The 19,496-nt window shown below is 41.9% G+C and overlaps 1 protein-coding gene across 2 annotated transcripts in view; it reads left to right on the top strand.

Annotated features, from left to right (window-relative positions):
• The window catches only part of LOC112104949 (calcium/calmodulin-dependent 3',5'-cyclic nucleotide phosphodiesterase 1C), a 429,477-nt gene that overhangs the window by 353,705 nt on the left and 56,276 nt on the right, over positions 1-19,496 (top strand). For both annotated transcript variants that reach the window (XM_024197556.2, XM_024197558.2), the window contains 4 exons: positions 2,367-2,448; positions 7,946-8,066; positions 10,233-10,408; positions 14,498-14,797. In XM_024197556.2, the coding sequence (XP_024053324.1) occupies positions 2,367-2,448; positions 7,946-8,066; positions 10,233-10,408; positions 14,498-14,797 (679 nt within the window). The remainder of the gene's footprint in view (positions 1-2,366; positions 2,449-7,945; positions 8,067-10,232; positions 10,409-14,497; positions 14,798-19,496) is intronic.

Here is a 19,496-nt window from a genome sequence, read left to right as displayed (position 1 = left end):
CCTGGCAATGAGCTCCACAGGTTGACTGTGTGTTGTGTGAAGAAGTACTTCCTTTAGTTTATTTTTAAACCTGCTGCCTATTAATTTCATTGGGTGATCCCTGGGTTGTGTGTTATGTGAAGGGGTAAATAACACTTCCCTAATCACTTTCTCCATACCATTCATGATTTTATAGACCACTGTCATATTCCCTGTTAGTCATCTCTTTGCTAAGCTGAAGAGTTCCAGTCTTTTAAATCTCTCCTTGTATGGAAGCTATTCTATATCCCTAATCATTTCTGTTGCCCTTCTCTACACCTTTTCCAATTCTAATATATCTTTTTTGAGATGGGGCAACCAGAACTGCACACAGTATTCAAGATGTGGGCATACCATGGATTTATATAGCAGCATTATGATATTTTCTGTTTTATTTTCTATCCCTTTTCTAATGATTCTTAATATTCTGTTAGCTTTTTTGACTGCTGTTGCACACTGAGTGGATGTTTTCAGAGAACTTCCACAATGACTCCAAGATCTCTTACTGAGTGGTAACAGCTAATTTAGACCCCATCATTTTGTATGTATAATTGGGATTATTTTTTTCAAGGTGTATTACTTTGCATTTATCAACACTGAATTTCATCTGCCATTTTGTTGCTCAGTCATCCACTTTAGAGAGATCCCATGTAGTTCTTTTCAGTCAGTTTTATGAAAAGCCTCAAATGTAAACATAGTGTGGTAATCCCAGTTTAACAAGGATACTACCACCTTGGTCTGGAACCATTAAAGTGATTTACTTTTCAAGAAATGGTGATATACGTGCTAAGAAAAATGTCACCTCACAACATCTTTATGCTTTTCCAAGACAGAAGGTGGGGGGAGGGATAGTTCAGTGGTTTGAGCATTGGCCCACTAAACCCAGGGTTGTGAGTTCAATCCTTGAGGGGGCCATTTAGGAATCTAGGGCGCACACACACACACAAAAAGTTGGGGCTTGGTCCTGCTTTGAGCAGGAGGTTGGACTAGATGATCTCCTGGGGTTCCTTCCAACCATGATATTCTATGATACGCTTTGCAGAATAGTCACCTATTGAGTACATATAAGATCACCAAAGAACTGGTGACTACACAGACTCAAGAATACACAGGGCCCAAAGGGATACAATAAAGGAAGAGTGTTGTTACTTATTTATTATTGCACCCAAAGACCCCAGTTGTGATTGAGGCACCATTTAACCTGGCTATGTACAAACACAGAAAAGAAACATCCAGGACTTCTCATCCCCACAGTTGATTTCTATGGTAGTTTAAATTGCTGTCGTATATTTTGGCTCCCAGTCACAACCATGTGGAACATCGTCACCGTGCTCAACAAAGTAAGAGCGGGATGTTGATTTAAAGCATTGACACTAGCATATTTCACAAGCTATTTTAAATCTGAGTGGTCAGTGGGGAGTACTGGCAGATGTATGTTATCTCATGTAAATGATTGTCCTGTCTGCTCACAGTTGTCTGTTTCAGAGTGAAACAAATTAAAGGGTGTTTTGAGCAAATACATTTTGAATGCACACAGTGAAAAGGGTTGGCACAGAAGGGATTTTAACACTTGATCTCCTGCATATTTGTGTGATGACAGGGGAGGGCATGCAGTTCTGGTAGCTGGAAAATGTGTCCAGGTTTCTGAGTTTCAGCATTTCTTTTGGGCAACAGCCCTACCAGCTGTAGCACACTGAGGGTCTCAGTATTTTACTAGGGTGGGGGGAGATCTGAAGTGGTGAGATCCACCCTGTGCAGATACAAATGCATATAAAGAAATACAAATAGAACTCAAACCCTGGAGGAGGAGTCCTGACACTGATACTTTCTCTTGGTGGACTTAACGCTAATAATAGAGTTCCGTTACCTGTTGGTTTCACATGAGAAGTGCTGTATAGAATCCTCTTGGGTTTTCAAGGTGTTCCACAGAAACACCCAAAAGGCAAAGAGTGCTGTCTAATCAAGATTTACCCGAGTAGATGTTTTAGAAATAGGATTATGTGGTTTATATTTAGTGGTAGATGTAAATTGTATTAGAGAAACGGGAGCTGCCTCCTTCAAAGTAGGATGGGGGAGCATGCAGAATAGAGTGGGTGCTGTTGCTGCAAGAGGAGGTTGGCCTGTAGTTGAACAGTGAGGTGATAACTGTCCACAAGAAGCTCTTAAAGAAAAGGATTTGGATGCCCAGAGTAAACAAAGTTATCCTTTAAAAAGCTGAGTCTTGCAATTAAGGGTGTAACATGAGCTTCAATTAAAAAAAGAGAGAGGCCATTCCAGTGTCCAGTGCTGTTACAGATGTTAAGCGACTCTTGTTGTATTCTAATATGCTCTCAATTTTGTTTCTCCAGGGTGACAAAGAAGCAGAACTAGGGCTTCCTTTCTCCCCACTGTGTGACCGCAAGTCTACTATGGTAGCTCAGTCTCAGATAGGTATGTCATTTCAATGTACTTCACTTAGGACGCAAAGCAGCAATTTAAAGGGGAAAAAAATATTCTCCCCCCAACAGGAGTAAGATCATTCTGGGCTCTCATCACTTTGAATTGGTTTAGAAGTGGGGAGGGTGGGGAATTGCACTGGCGTTATTGTCCCTAAATGGATGATTCTAAGATGAACGGCTATCACATTTAGTTGATTTATGAGAGTTGTACTAAAGGGGAACTGAGTTAACACAAATGCTACTGCTGGACCAACCACTATGCATGGCTGTATGGCGGCTGCTCCTTGGTTCCTGAACACTGCAGAAGACACTTGAAGCGGGAATCCTGGCTTCAATACATGTTACTTTAGTTTTTGACTAAAGTCATTGTTTTGCTCATTTAACTGATTCCCTAACCTTCTAACCCACCAGCACTGTTCCAACTTCTCCAGTCAGCAAGCATCACCCCCAACCTTATACTGGGTCCAGCCACTGCTTCTTGCCCCCATCTTCCCATCCCCATCCAGCAAGGGAGGTGGGAGGCTGCAGTGAACCAAAACAGTGCTTCCTTTTCCACCTCCTACTCCTGCAGGAGAAACTGTGAATGGGGTTTGGGGAGAATGATCCCGAAGTTGTTGAGCGGCATGGAAATGGGGAGGGGGCAATAAATCTGTAACACTGGAGGGGCAAGGAAGAGGGGAGAAGCAGCCTAGAGACGTGCAGGAGTTTGGGGACAAGAGAAGATATCGGGAGTTGTGGAGACGGGTTTCCGAGGTTGAATGGGGGAAATGAAGGAACGAGAGGAACAAGGGGCAGGGGAAATGGAAAGAGAAAGGGACTGGTGGGTGGAAGGGACAGCAGGACTAACTGAGAAAACACTGGGTATGTTTACATTGCTATGTAAGCCCAGGGTTTGAACTCAGGCTCAAGCCTAACCCCGCTTCCATCTACACACAAATCCCACTAACCCAGGGCTTGGATCTAGGGTCCCAGGAACTCACGGAGGGGGAGGGTCTAAGCCTGAGTCAAGCCGGGACCCAGCGTTCTAGCTCTATGGATTTGCAGTGTACATGCGGCCCCACTGGACTCGTGTTCTGGGAGTCCATCAGAAGTATCCCACAGTTCCACAGCCTGACTTTCTTTGACCTCTGGACAGTCAAGTTTTATGCACAATCAAGTTTTCCGTCACTGCACCAGGAACAAAGGACTAAAGCGACCACATTTTGGGCAGGTGTTAGGAAGTCTGGGATATGGGTGGTTTGACTCTGGCCCGCATAATGCAGTGTACAATGTACATGCTAGAAGCCTCAGGTTGGGACCCAAGGTTCAACAATTCCTATCCTGGGGTTGCAGATGAACATAGATGCTCAAGCCATAGGTTGACAAACCGAGGGTATGCTAACTTGCGTTGTACTAACCCTGGGCTTACATTGCAGTGTAGATACACCCACTGACACCAAAAAATGTGGCAGAGGGAGAAAGTTTTAAAGAAAGGTGTGGGGGAGGAGGGGAGTGACTTTGTTTTTTCCTCCAAACATTTTATAACCAAGCTTGAAAAAAGTGTAAAAGCATGAAATTTCACAGCTGTCCCCAGCACTGTCATGGGATGAATGGAAACCCAGATCCAAACATCCCTGAACTTTGGAGAAGTTCAGATCCATATCTGTGGTTTAGGGCTATCCCTAGTTCAGCTGTTTTCTCACATTCCCTTTCAGACTGTCATGTAAAGCTTCAGAGCCAGAAACCTCCTCAGAGTCCAAGTTCTTGGGATACTTCCATCCCTATTTTTCCAGTCTGCAGAGGTTCAGACAGTTCAGTTAATCATCTGTACTAATAGGCTCTTATTCAAATCATGTCTGGTCACCTAACCTTTTAATGTTAATCCCTCCCTACCTGCAACACAGAGTTTTACCTGGGAAAGTGGATACACACACAAGAGATACTACACTACTACTAAGGGCAAAATGGCTCCATAGGCACCCCAGACATGCTGGAAGGGGATCAGGCAGGGACTGGAAAATACAGGGAGGGGAGCTGCAGCTCAACTAGAATCCCTGTTGGGGACCCCCAGGCAGTGCATGGCTGCTGCACTTCTCTGGAAGGGGGTACAACAATGTTCCCCACTCCCAGCTCTCCTGGCTGGTGTGGAGCTAAGGCCTCACCTTCCACACACCCCATTTCAGGCCCTTTGCTTCTGCAGAGGCTCTAGGAGGGAGCAGGGGCCATGCTCCAAGGAATTCTTCCCAGCTTCTGTGCAGGGCACAAGCCTGTGTGAAGAAGCTGCTTGTACCTTCCTCCTCTTTTGTATTCCGTGCACAGGTCGGCCAGAATTTGTCTCTAAATAAAAAGACCCTTATGACCGCCTCCAGTGTGCAAATCATTGCAGAATTAATGGTGAATTAAACCATTATCCAAACAATTACAGCTTAAGAAACAGGCACTCAATCAATAAGCAGAAAGAGATTTATTTAGTTCTGTGTTATTTATCATTACATTTAATTTGTGCAGTTAACTGTATCCAATTGGCATTAACAGGCACATTCTCTCTCTAGAAGTCTTGTCCTCTAACATTATAAAGTTTTCATTACAGTCTGCTCAACATATGGGCAATAGCTTGACGTCTTCAGTGTCTCCTTCATTAAATCAAAAACTCTTACCTTTCCCCAATATGTGTTGAGGTAAGATTCCTCTCAAAGTCCGAGGCCAGATTCTTGGGGAAATATTCAGCTCCTATTCATTTGCTTATCTGATTGATAGCTTTTAACAAATAGTGCCACTGAATGGTAATTACTAAGTTTCTTTGCAGAAGTAAGTACCTCATGAATTCCAAATTGTACTATTATCTACAGCATGCAGCCCTCATTTTCAACAAATGAAAGGAATGTCATTTGTGAGATAGGTTTGTGTTCTCAAGTATCAGAGGGGTAGCCGTGTTAGTCTGGATCTGTAAAAAGCAACAAAGAGTCCGGTGGCACCTTATAGACTAACAGATGTATTGGAGCATAAGCTTTCGTGGGTGAATACCCACTTCGTCAGACGTTTTGGGTTCTCAGTCCACTTTGTAGTGGGGACATAGAGTTTCTGGGCTATCTCAACAGCTTGTTTACAGTATCAGGTGAGACAGAACTAAATCACCTCTCGAGGTTCCCTCCTGGTCAGAGTTAAGGCCGTGTTCTATTTTGCTGCTGTACGAAAGGTCATCGTTAGAGCTGGGCAAAGAAAGGTAATTCCTTTTCGCAAAGGATATCAATATTTCAAAACCTGGTTTTGTTCCAATTTGGAATAAAATCCAAAAATTTTGAAATTCTCTGCAAAAGGGAATGAAGCCCCAACTTACAGACAATCTGCTTGTTGGATTGTCCCAGAATCATAGACCCCAGAAGCCCTGAGGTCCCTGACTCTGAGGCAGTCTGTACAGTGAGCTGCTGAGGAGCCAAATGAGTGGAAACCAGGTAAGGTTCCATCAGAACTTTGTTAAAATCAGACCATCACTGTGAAATGTTTTGATTTTGACAAATTGGCAGATTCCGATGAGAAAATGTTTTGTCAGAAGTTTTTCAGCCAGCTCTAGTTGTTGTGGATGCACAGACCACAGCAGGTGAGCATGCTTGATGACCAGAAATGCAAAGAGAGGGTTTCTTAGCATGTATTGTTTCTACAGAAATTGAACAATTTAAGAAGAAAAATTTCTTTAAAAGGAAGAGAACAAAAGAGACACATTCTTTCACCTGCCACTTCATTTTGTAAAGAAAATGTTGGGAACAGGTCCAATCGGAGACGATTCACATCTTAAAATCAGGCCTTTGGTCAAGTGGAGGGGAGTGGGAGAACCCAGCAAATTGCAAAGAATTACCAGGCCAACGTTTTTATTTCTCAACAGGAGAATTAAACTATTTGAAGCCCCTTTTTTTCTATCCAAGGCAGCAGGAAGCTTTGTTTGACTGGAAACGGGCCTTTGTTGTCATCACCGTCTCTTGCAGCTGATTAATGTAGCAAGAGCCTTTTATTTTTGTCCTTTGGCTTCCTGGAAAGAAAATGATGGCTTCAGAAGATATAGGACAAAAGCTGATGATTAAATGAGGTTGTTCCTGAATGGCAGTCTCTCAAGAAATTATTCCCTAACTAGCATGATCTAGGTGTCCTTTTTAACATGGAATGAAAATAAGCTCTAGGCCAGTGGTTTTCAACCTTTTTTTTCATTTGCAGACCCCTAAAAACTTCAAATGGAGGTGCAGACCCCTTTGGAAATCTTAGACAAAGTCTGCAGGTCTGCAGACCACAGGTCAAAAACCACGGTTCTATGGTGATGTCAATCTTTTGTGGACCCCTTTGACATAGTTTGATCACAAGTAGAAAACCACTGCTCTTGGCAGTTGGCCTTGGGACCCTCATCTCAGAGTGTAAAGATGAGGGGTAAGATAATCCTCAGGCAAAAACTATGTTAAGGTGGAGAGTATGTATCAGTAATTTAGAGTAAAATACATTAGAGGGTGTTGTAAAGTATCCCCAGACCAGGCATTGTAAACCCAAGAAATCCAGAGTTCAGGTTAAATTTAATAATAAATCCAAATGTGTTACAGTATGGAAATGTACAGTTAGGGCTCCCAAACAACCTTAACTCTGCTGAACAGTCACAATATGAGGGGAAAATAAAGTTGAAAAATCTGTCTTTAAAAATCAGTGGGTCTAATCTGTGACCACAAACACTGAAGTACCTTAGTGACCATATGGTTATTGTATGGTGTCACTACAGGGCAGGGCTACAGTTGGCTGAAATCTGGTGTATAAGTGCGCACATTAGCAGACCCAAAACGTAGTGCTTTCTTAAATGCTCTGGGTGGATCCATCCCTGTTGCTTGCACAAAGAGCTGACTTGCAGGAAGACGTACTGTGCTGTTTCCTCCCAGCCCTACCCCTTGTACACAAGCCAGTAGAGGGAAAGATTTAGTTCTGTATTTTTCCCTTCTCCTCCTGATTTAAAAATAATATATGAATTTGTTAAAAATTAAATGAATAGAATCTGAATACGTTTGACCCTCAATGAGTACAAGCGGGACAAACCTTCAAATGAGAATATTCACAAAAACCCACTGATACTTCATAGCTCCATGACACTTGGAATAGATACCCAGAGAAGTCTATCATTATTACTATTCTTTTATTTTTCTGTTTCCAGAAATTTCATCCTTCAAGCTTGGTCTCATCCAACTGTCCCCAGAATTTGGCTTAGATACTCAAAAAACTCATGCAGAACAAGTTCTATTGCATCTGTTTATATTCTGAATTTCTACCCTTTCTTTCCAACATTTAAGGAGCTACCATTGAATGCAAAATATCAGCTTATGGGTCAGGATTAATGCACAGTATCATTCTTTCTTGTCCTTTTTTCAGTTCCTCTTTCAACATGTAATTCTTTTCATCCACTGTGCTATTACACTAGATAATTCACAGGCAATGGCAAAACATAAATACTTACCTCTTCTGTTTACGTCCACTGTGTTTTGATTCAGGTTTTATTGATTTCATTGTGGAGCCCACTTTTACTGTGCTGACAGACATGACAGAGAAGATTGTAACACCACTCATTGATGAAGCCTCCCGCTCTGGTATAACTGGATTTAGACGTTCCAGGTGAGTATCTATATTTGCTTTGGGGCATGAGTGTTGTCTCTGCTTTTAGGGCTCACTTCTCTGTTTTGGACTCATTGGGTATTATCAAAGACCTCCCATTGGTTCTGTCTGTCCTGGTTTCTACCTGAAGAGAAATATGGTTGGGAAGTGTAGTAGAAATGGATTGACCATGAAGTACAATGAGACCTGGTTAATTATTGCTTGATTTATGCATATATTCACGTCAGAATTCATTGGAATTTGGATGTAGAGAGTCTCACTTTCATTTAACCTGATCTTCTGCCATAAGAGCTATCAAGGAACCATCTTGAGTTTTTAGGGTTTCTCTTGTGCAGGTCCCGGGATAATTCCAGCACAATTGTAAGTTGAATATTAAAAAGGCTTGAATGGGGACTAATCTGGTAGCCTGTATGCTATTCACCATTATCTGAATAATCAGAATAATAGATATTAGAGAGAGAAAAGACTTATTTGGTCACTTAGCCCCTCTCTTTGTCAGTGCAGGGTTGTTCCAGACATTGTAGATTCTCCATTGATTTGTACATGTCTCCAGCAATGGAGTTTCAACCTCTTCTCTTGGGAGATGATTCAGAAGTCTAAGTCACCATTAAGAAATATATCCTGATTATCAAACTGAATTTTTCTTTTCTTCCTTTCCTCCTACTTATTATCCCTTATGCCACACTCACTAATTTGTTTCCATCCTTGGTGTTTTACACTAAACAGATACTTAAAGACATTGGATCAAACCAACATTCCATATTTGAATGTCTCTTAAATCCAGGGCAGTTCAGAATCTGAAGCTGGATTCCATGACCTGTGTTTCTATAATCTAAACCACCAGAAACTGAATCCTAAATGTCCTTGAAGTTTGGGGAAGGGGGTTGGAACTGAAATTAAAATTTTGCAGCTCAACCAATGACTTTTGGACAAGCTACACCTCTACCCCTATATAACGCTGTCCTCGGGAGCCAAAAAAATCTTACCGTGTTATAGGTGAAATCGTGTTATATCGAACTTGCTTTGATCCGCCGGAGTGCGCAGCCCCGTCCCCCTGGAGCACTGCTTTACCGCGTTATATCCAAATTTGTGTTATATCGGGTCGTGTTATATCGGGGTAGAGGTGTATAAAGCCCTTTATCAGTCAGTCATCTCCCTTCCACCCCGAGACCTTAGTCATTGCTGTCAACAATTGTTTAGGAACGTAAGTTTTCCACATGCATTAGTCCTTCTGGATCCTTAATTATATTTGTAGCTCTTTGAGATCCTTCCAAATTTGTTTGCATCTGAACTTGATTTTAAACATACGTAAAATTCACCGAAGCTGCAGACAGTGCCAGAAGCTACAAGAGGTTCTAGTTCAGTGTTCTAGAACTAAGAGCCAATACAGACTACTGTCCAGAGATGATGAGGTGGGACAGTCCTCTAGCCCACCATTGAGTCAGGGGCCTTTAGAAAGGTGAGATAGGGCATAAGTAGTGCCTCAGGCACCTCAGAGAAGGTTCAAGAGACATTTAGTAATTTTTCAGGTGCTGCCATAAAAAGGTGTTAGAGCCAGCATCTTATATAGTATTTCCATCTATCCAGGAAGGGAACAGAGTTGCAGGGCACTAGTTCCTATTTATGTAAGGGCAAAATGTGTCATATTTTTAATGATTGGAATTTAGTTATGCAAGACTTTTTTGATGTGCAGTTTCACACAAATTTCCATTTTAATAATGAAAACTTTGCAAAATGAGAATGGGAACTTTCACACAACTCTAATAGCATTAGGCAACATATATGGGTATTACCGGTGTTGAGCTCATTGAAGTTCACAATGTTGGCTATTAATAGACTCAGAGCCAATTTCTCATCTCACACTGGTGTCAATTGGGAACAACTTCACTGTATTGACAGAGTTGCACTAGTGTAAATCACAATGGAATTAGACTCACTGTTTCTTACAATGCTCCAGATTGTCTCATCAATTCTAAAGTAGATCTCCCCAATGTTCTCATGATATGGTTCTTCCAACACAAGCATAGGAACAGAGGGAAGAAATTAAGTTTTGGATATTCTGTTTGACTGTATAGTACTTTATGGCTAGGGTCTGTTTCATTCCATAGCTGTATTTAAGTGTATGAAGTGCTGATTCCTATCACATTGTGTGATCTTGTCTCCCAGTTTGAATAGCATTAGCCCCTCAGAAGTTAAAAGATCAAGTGTCAAGAGCACTGGGTCAGAAGGAAGTGCCTCACTCAACTGTTCCATACTCACTGTGGACTTCAAATGTTTTAAAGCCACCTGGACCGAGGTGGTGCAGCAGAACCGGGAGAAATGGAAAGCAAAAGCAACCAAAGGTAACAGACGAGCCTCATAATAAAAGGCTGCAAGCTCTTTTACCTCCTCCCCTTCAGGCTTTTTTTCTACCTAGTTAGCCCTGAAGTACGCTCTGACTTCTCAAACCATCTGCCTCTAGATGCCAGCAACTCTCACCGCGCTTGGAGCCAGGAATACTCAACTGAAAGCCTTATACCTTTTTTGTATACTGTGCACGCGGGTGTTGGAAGTGTGCATGTGTTGGGGGGAAGAGAGCAGTAGAGAAGATGATAGAAAGGGAATGGAAAGGGAAGTCAGTGGGCTTTGGATCAGGCCCCAAATGAAAAGAAGGATCTGACTTTTTAACAGCTTGTGAAATCTCTTCAGAGCTGTATGCCTGTTGCTCAGATCCTTGATTAACTGAGACAGTATATTTTATATTGTTTGATTTAGACAGTTTGATTTTATTACCTTATTTTTTTCTTGTATGGCAGTAGTATTGTACAGTACTGTATACGGGCCCTATCCTACAAACACTTACTTGCCAGCCATGGGGCTTAATACCATAAAGACTCCCATTCACTAGAGCTCAGAACTACTCATACACCCAGCAGTAAATGTTTGCAAGATCAAACTCTATGTCACTGTAGGGCAAGATACATTTCTCTGTGGCAGGGACTCCTTTCTTCTTCTGTGTTTGTATAGTGCCCAGCACAATGAAGCCTCAATCTTGACTGTGACCTTTAGGAGCTACTTTGATATCCATTATTATTAATACTAATCTCTTAGACGTGAGGAATGGAGATGGGTGCAAGTTCTTTAACCAAACTGATTTGGACTTGGCTTGAGGCATAGTGGAAGACTTGGCTCAGTTTTTATATTAACTGAAGCAGATTGTTCAGCCTCAATTATAAACTCTCTTTAGGAGGCAGAAGGGGACAAGTTTATTAACCAAATACAATTTTCCTTGAGGTTAAAACATACCATACAAAGTATCAACCCCTTTTATGCTTCTCTTGCCAACAAAAAACCGTCCATTTCTTTGCCAATTGATTTCAGATAGCTCTTACTTTTTAAATTGGTGTTTACTTGTTTCATCTGTTCTTTTTTGGATCAAAAAGATCTGATGAAAACAAATGAAAGTTTACCAAATGACTATAGTCATTAACATGGCCAGATGGTTTTTGGTATATGACTGTTGAATGTATGTGGCCAATCTATTTTGCTTTAACACGTGACTGCTGTTCATGAGATTGTCATCATTATAGTGTATACTGTTTGTTTATCTAAAGTGCACACCCACACTATCTAAATCCTGTATGCAGGGGAGACCATCAGGGAACTTAATAATACATACTTTACAGATTGCCTACAAACAAATGCATAAGATAGACCCCAATGGGTCCTGGGGATTCAACTTTATTTTCTACCCATTTGCAGTGAGTGCTTTGAGCAAGGATTTTTCCTGAAACATACATAAGAAGTCACATGATTCAAATGGACACGTGCACCATTAGTTAGGTTCTGGTTTGTCTCTGCTCATCAGTTTTTAAATCTTCATACATTTCTGGATGAGTTTAGTAATAACCACATTTATATAAAACTTTTCATTCTAAAGACCTTTACAAACACAGGACTTGTCACTGGATTGGCTGCGCAATGGGATCTAGAAAGTGAGGCACTGGACTGGGAATTAGGAGACCTGGGTTCTATTCCTGGTTCTGTCACTGGCCTGTTTTTTTACCTTGGGCACATCATTTTACTACTATATGCCTCTGTTTCCTGACACTTACCTATTTATCTGATAAGCTCTTTGGATGGAGACCATTGCTCAGTATGTTTGTAGAGGGCTTACCACAATGGAACTTCAGTCTCTGTTGAGGCCTCTAGACATAATTACACTGCAAATACATTAAAAAAAACCAACAATAAAAATGTATAAAGTAATTAATAGGAATGCAGTCACAGTCAGGGTGTAGCACATAACAGCTATTTATTAGTGCACAGCAACATTACACAGCAATTTAGGATCAGAAGCAAAGAGGAAATTGAAATTCTGTAGAATACTGTAGTGTCTTTTGTAAGGATATTATCAATAGAAACTAGGTGTGGTGTTTTTATACTGAGTATAGTATTTTTGGGAAATGTTTTGGACTGTGTAGGCAAAATAAGTGAGTTTGTTGCTCAGCTCCTCCTACTTAAAAGCTCATTATTAAAGAATTATAAGTTAAGAACCAGAATAAACATCTGCCCCAAGGTATAAAAGCACTGTACAGAGCAAGCATGTGGTGAGACTAATTTTAATATCAGGCAAATTTCTAGCAGTATCATAATAAATCTCTATATGAATTAATGTTCCCTGCCGTTTTTAACTGAGTTTTGTCCATCTCCTGTGATTAGGTTGCAAAGTGTTAGCAAAATTTTCAGAGAGTCCAAAACGAGGGGAGGTATCTGGGAAGCCTTCACTGTATCATACCTCCTAAGGCATAATATCAGTGTGCACACTGAGCCATCTATGGAAACTAGATTATTGCAGAAATGATTAATAAAGTGTGGGAGGCTCATATCTAATTTAATTATATTTTCATGTGATCCATAATTTATTAATTTAAAAATTAATTAACTTTTGTCAGCTGCTGGCAAGGAAATACAGATTGATGCTTCTTATAAAAATGACATTTTTTCCCCTTCTGTTTTGTTCCTCTTTTTGGTAGATTTTCTGGAGAAAATTGCTCTGATTCAGTTGTCAAAAGAATTTTTGTTACATGTGCGAAGATGTTTAATAAACACTTTGTAATTCGTACTCCCTTGCTTAGGGTCTGATCCTGCAAGATACAGAGCACCTTCTGCATAGATGTAGAGACTCTTCAACTCCCATTGACTGCAATTGGATTTAAATTGAAGGTGCTTAGCACTTTGTAGGCGTTGTTCAGCAGTCCAAAGGAGCCAGAGTTCTGTATTTTTGTGGTACTAGTCAGAATTAGCGTAGTTTGAGAACTGCCTAAGAGACAGGAAAATGATATCACTGGTTCTAAGTATTTGCTGTCACAGCAGAACCCAAGGTTCAGTTTGCTGGACATGAACACAGACTACTTTTAAAAGAGAAAGTTACTGCTCTTTATTAACTTTCTTTTACATGCGTAATCTGAAATGCTATTATTGCTCAGGGCTGATTGTTTCCATGCTTAACTGCCCTTCCTGTACTTCCATTGTTTTAAAACTCATAAACAAGTCCCTATGGCCAAAACAGGTGGCCCAATGATAGAGGTACTCAGGCCTAAAGGTACACAATTCTGCTGACAGGCATCCTGTCCCTGGGAAAGAAAAAGACCAATAGTGGAGATGGCTGACTTAGTGGGAAGCTGAGGTAGGAAGAGGCCAGCTGAATTACATGGCCACGTTTCTTGTGTGACATGCCCCCAATGGCAGATTTATGGGAGAGAAATTCAGCCCCTTTATCCTATCTGCCTTTCACTTCCGCTTAGATTCACTGTTCTCTTTCTGACCTAAACTAGTTTGTGGTGTTCCTAGGCAAATTCCACCCCAGAGGTGGCTGCACATCTGTGGTGCATGTGTAGTCTGTATATCATTGCATTTTTGTGAAGCAATTTAGGATCATTCAGGATGGAAGGGCACAGTATACATGTAAAATATTAGTAGCCAGAGCATTAGACCAAAAGGAAAGGAAGGAAAACTTGGGGAAGAGTGAGAGGAAAAGAAGAGTGTAAGAAGCCAGCAGAGAGAGACTGAAATCCTCTTCCCTTTACATGGATGGCTGAACTGTTCTTCCCTTAATTTGCTTTTTAAAATACATAGTTATAAAATATTTGGGGTCCATATGTACAATTGCATTAGTGGTGGGGTTTTCAAAAGTGACAACAAATATTGACTTTAATGGGAATACAGCTAGGCCAATGCTGAGCGCCTTGCAGGTCTCACCCTAAATGTTTTGTTTTTGTGTCTGTCTTTTTTTTTGTCATGTTAATTTCCACATTTATCTAAGTTAAGATCATTTGAGAGGACATGGCTGAAATTGGATTAAAAGTGTGTACGGTATCACTCTGGCAAATCTGCTAATGGTCTTGATTTTTTCCCCCTTCATTTTGGTTCTCCCTTTGCTGAGGATGCAGAAGAAAAAGCTAAGAAAGAAGCTGAGGAAAATGCTCATCAGGGAACAGAGGAAAAGAAAACAGAAGAAAATGAAGACAAAAGTCCAGCCGAGGATACCACGACATCCAAGTCAGAAAACAGCAAAGAACCAAATCCTGGGGAAAGTAAGAGCACAGAATCTAGCAAAGGTCATGTAAATGGGACTCAGCAAAGTGGTGTGAACAAACTCGAAGCCTCTCAAGGGAAAAAACAGTCTAGAGCAGACAAGGGCAGTGAGTCTCACCAAGCAACAGGAGAGGAGAAACAGCATGTCCAAAATGGTAAGTCCTTTCATTGTTTCATTAAAGGGTGAATCCAGTCCCAAGCCCAAATATCTCAGCAAGATATTGGGGAGATGTGTGAAGGAAGGAAAAGGGTCCTGGAGCAGTTCCATGCAGACTACTCTCGTTTAACAGTTGGCGTAGCCTCCATTGCCCTAGATTGCTTCCTTCACAGGGGGAAGTTTTCTTGGAACTCCTTGGAGCTGGACTCTACAAGTCCTGCATCAAAAATTACCCAATCCCTTGTATGCTCTAGCTCAGTGGTTCTCAACCAGGGGTCCGAGGCCCTCTAGGATGCCACGGGCAGGTTTCAGGGGGTCCACCAAGCAGGGCCAGTGTTAGACTCTCTGGGGCCCAGGGCAGAAAGCCGAAGCCCCACCCCCTGGAGCTGAAGCCCGGGGTCCAGAGCCCCACCACCCAGGGCTGAAGCCAAAGCCTGAGTAACTTAGCTTTGTGGGGGCCCCTGTGGCATGGGGCCCCAGACAATTGTCTTGCTTGCTACCCCCTAATGCACTGGCCCTGGCTTTTATATGCAGAAAACTAGTTGTTGTGGCACAAGTGGGCTGTGGAGTTTATATAACATGTTGGGGGGCCTCAGAAATAAAAAGGTTGAGAACCCCTACTCTAGCTGCACCTTTGGCTGTAAAGGTGAGGTTTGCCTCCGCATCAAAATGCAACTATCAGGTACACAGTGCACTCTGGAAGCTGAAACAGATGGTCTGGAGAAATCCTCAGCTTCACCGAGTGCATGCTTATTGTACTGAGGAAGAGGGAATCAAAGATAGCTCATGAACTGCTGCAGGGGTGGTTTAAGGTCCCTTTCCACTGCTCCAGTGATGCAGATGGACTTCAGGAGAAGCAAAGGATCTGGCCCTTTAGTTTTTGACCTTTAAATTTACATATGACTTGTTTCCTTTGTTATGCTGTTCTTTATGAGAAATACAGGCCCTGTTTGCTGTATCCCCTCATTGAATCAGTGCTAGGTGCTGTACAAGCAGGAAGGCATGGTCCAGAACTTACAGCCTTGAAAGACAGATATAGAAAGAGTAGGGAAAAGAAAAGGAACATATCATGATAATAGCCGCAGCTAGTCAAAATTCTCAGAAATTCAATCTTTTGGCAACATTTTTTGGTAGAAATATTGAATTGTGTTTTTAAAAATAGTACTTTTTGGGGACATGTTTCATCCCATTTTTTTAAACCAGCTATAGACCTTGTTAAAAAAATTTTTTTTGACCATCTCTCCCACATCTCCCCCAAGATGAGAAAGTTTTTCTGAAAATTACATCCCATTGTTTTGTATTTTTTTTTTAATTATTAGCTACATTATTAGCTACATCATAAGGCTATCCTCAGTTGCCTCTGCTATAGCCATGCTATTTCTCTTAAAGGGAGATTTTCCAGAGCAAGAATTGCAGAGGGACAGGGCTTGAGCATGAATATGAGAGAATATATTCAGCAAGTTAGTTTGAACTAAGGGACAAACAAATCCCTGAATTGATATAACCTAAAATATTGTGTGTGAAACTAGTGGAGATCTTAAAAGTGTTCTAAGCATATTACCTTCTCATTTTATAAACATATGCCTGTTAACAAGGCAGAAATAGAGAAAACGACAATAAAGCCATGTACCACCACTCACCAACTGAGTCAATGTCGCCTAGCTAACTACTCCCGAACCACTCTCAATAACCCTCTCAGGAAAAGCCCAAGGATATGTTTACACTGCAGCTGGGAGCGGGCCTGGGTCTGAACACAGGTGGCCAATACTACTGCCTGTGCTGCAATGTCCACACTGCTATTTTTAGCATGCTTGCTCAAGCAGAGCTAGCGTGTGTCTGTCTGCCCAAGCCAGGATGCGCGTTCCCAGCTGCAGTGTCGACATGCTCTGAGTGAATAGATAGGCTTGCAGTGTGCCTTGAAAAGGAATCAAAACTCAGGCCAGAGTGAGTAAACAAACTCTAGCTAAGGGCCTTCCACTGAGAAAGCCCAGCCTGAGAATTACAAACCTTCAGGTAGCTCAGCAGATCTCAACTTCCAGGACAGAGCACAAATACGACTTCAATGGATAGCTAGTGATGTTCTCCCCTTTTATCCCTCCCCCCTGCCCTCCCCTTATTGAGATCAGGAGCTGTTGATTAGCATAGAGCATACCACATGCACAGGGTGTGTGCATCTCACTTGGCAACCCACTCCACCTACAACTAAACTAGATATTCCTTTTACATATGTAGCTGTTATCCTTGGGAGAAATATTGGGAGTAGAGTTGGAGCTTTCTACAATGCATAGGATTTTTCCTATGTTGTGGTTGAAAGCCCCCAACATTATTTGAATGCATGGGAATGAGCACAGAAAGGACATGTGAAATCCCATTAAACTGCACCAGATAAAGACACTTTACTGAAGCCTTCTGTTTTACATACTTCTCAAATGATATGGGGGTGACATGCACTTTATTGCTTTGGTAACTGCCTTTTGCTGCTCTCTCCCCCATTGGGTCATTCTGTAAGTGTCAAAAAATGCTTTAAAAGGATGATTTCTGAAAATTAGTATCTTGCTCAAGAAAAGAAATTGTGCTCTAATTTATTGGAAAAGACTTTTGAGTTATAATTACTGTAGGGCCTTTCGGACTCATGAAACATAACATCCATCTCCTTGGGTTCAATACTGCTTCCTTTATGCTATGCCTATATGGTAATATTTTCTTGTAAAGTATTCTCCTGATTATCTTGATTGTTTGGTAATTCCTTTCAAGAAGATAATTATCGTTACCATTCTGCAGTGATATGGTAGGCCAGCTATTATAATATTCATAACTTCCCCTTTTCATAATAAATTATATTCAGCGAAAGTTCAAAAATTGTCTCCTCACATTAGTTTGAAATCTGTGTCAGTCAGACCCTTGGTGGCTTCTCACGAAGGGAGCGCACGATGAAAGAATATTAATTTGGGCATTCATCATCCTTGTGTACACACAGTTGGGGCAAGTCATTTTTATTTTTAGTGGGCAAGTAAAGTATCATTAGTTTCTCATTATCAATCATCATGATAAAGGGCATGTGAGTAGACATTTGTGTTTTGACTGGTAAATTTTAATGTCAATTTTGCAAGGGTGGTGCACATATCCATTGGAACCTGGGCATTCTTCTTTGATGACAGGTCCCAGTCTTGCAATGAGAGGGTCCCAGCCCTTCATTGAGCTCCACATAGACAGACCCTGTCTTTCTCTCTCTCTCCTTCTCCCCCTCCCCCTCCCCCCAAGTCCCCATGGCCATTATTTATAAAACTTGGAAAGTTTAATCTCTGATGCCTTGATTCAGCCGCCCATCCCTCTTAATCAAAGTGCTCAACTTTAGGCATGAGCTTAGATCCTATTGACTTTAATGTGACGTAAGCATACGTTTTAGTGCTTTGCTGAATAGGGATGGACTTAAGCACATGCTTAAATGCTTTGTTGAGCTGAGGCCTTAAGGAGGCAAGAGATAAAGATTAAAGGGTTTAATATTCAAGGATGCAATGAACTAGAAATCAAAAGTGATACTGGGGTTGGGGCGGGCGGGGGGAGAAACCTCAAATAAAGAATTATGGGTGTGATCCTTCAGTCACTGAGCAGTTGTGAGGGCATGCAACATCTTACAAGAAGAGCCCTCATATTATTGGGAGTTTCTGAAAGCAATGGTGATGGGGAACATGATTTTCAGAAGTACTGGAGACAGATGATTTTTCAGATTCTCTCTCTACATTTCCCAAACAAGTAATGCCCCCCTATTCATTAGTACAGTATACAGTAGATACTGTTAAAATCTTCTTGATATTTAACATAGTAGTTAATTGTGTCATGATATAGGGGGGAGGGATAGCTCAGTGGTTTGAGCATTGGACTGCTAAACCCAGGGTTGTGAGTTCAATCCTTGAGGGGGCCATTTAGGGATCTGGGGCAAAAATCTATCTGGGGATTGGTCCTGCTTTGAGCAGGGGGGTGGACAAGATGACCTCCTGAGGTCCCTTCCAACCCTGATATTCTATGATAGAAGGCTGGCCTCACTGTTGGGGTGCCTCCTAATGTCCATGTGTGTCATAGCCTCTCTGGCACCCACTGCCAATGGCTGTTTTGGTCATCCAGTGGTCTACTTCTTCCTGTGAGTTGACCTTCCGGCCATGTCATCATTTAAGTCTAGCCCTTTTAGGCTTACAAGAAGTCCAACAAACCAATGTCCAAGACCTTGTATCAGATCTTCAGTCCCAACTCTGGGCCATGTGGTTCTCAGGGCTCTTTGACATCCTTGTCCCCTTTTCCGATCTCACACCACTCTATCAGTGGCTGGTAGGGGAACCTGGGGCTTCTCAGTACACCAGGTGCCAGGCCAGGGACCATATAACTAGCAGCCAAGGTCTGCTCAGTCCAACTGCTTGCTGCTGCTTCCCTGGGCTTCTTCCTACCATGGCCTTTCTCAGATGTTCTCCCCACAACCTCCCTAGGCTCACCCTTATTTCAGGGGCAGGTGTCCCAGAGCTCTCCCCGAGAATCCCCCAACAAAATCCCAAACTGAAAATACTAACGTCTCAGGCTTGACCTGTCCTTTCTTTATACACCTCCAGTTCCCCTGCTTTGTTCCTTAACTGAACACACCCCCGGGTTCTCCCCCTGGACGTCCAAATCCTGCCCTGCTTTCAGTGTGCACCTCCAGAGCCTGTGCC

Source organism: Terrapene carolina, unplaced genomic scaffold (genome assembly GCF_002925995.2).
Source record: "Terrapene carolina triunguis isolate 2854851 unplaced genomic scaffold, T_m_triunguis-2.0 Scaffold33715, whole genome shotgun sequence".
Classification (NCBI taxonomy): Eukaryota; Metazoa; Chordata; order Testudines; family Emydidae; genus Terrapene; species Terrapene triunguis.
This window is presented reverse-complemented; position numbering and strand designations above follow the sequence as displayed.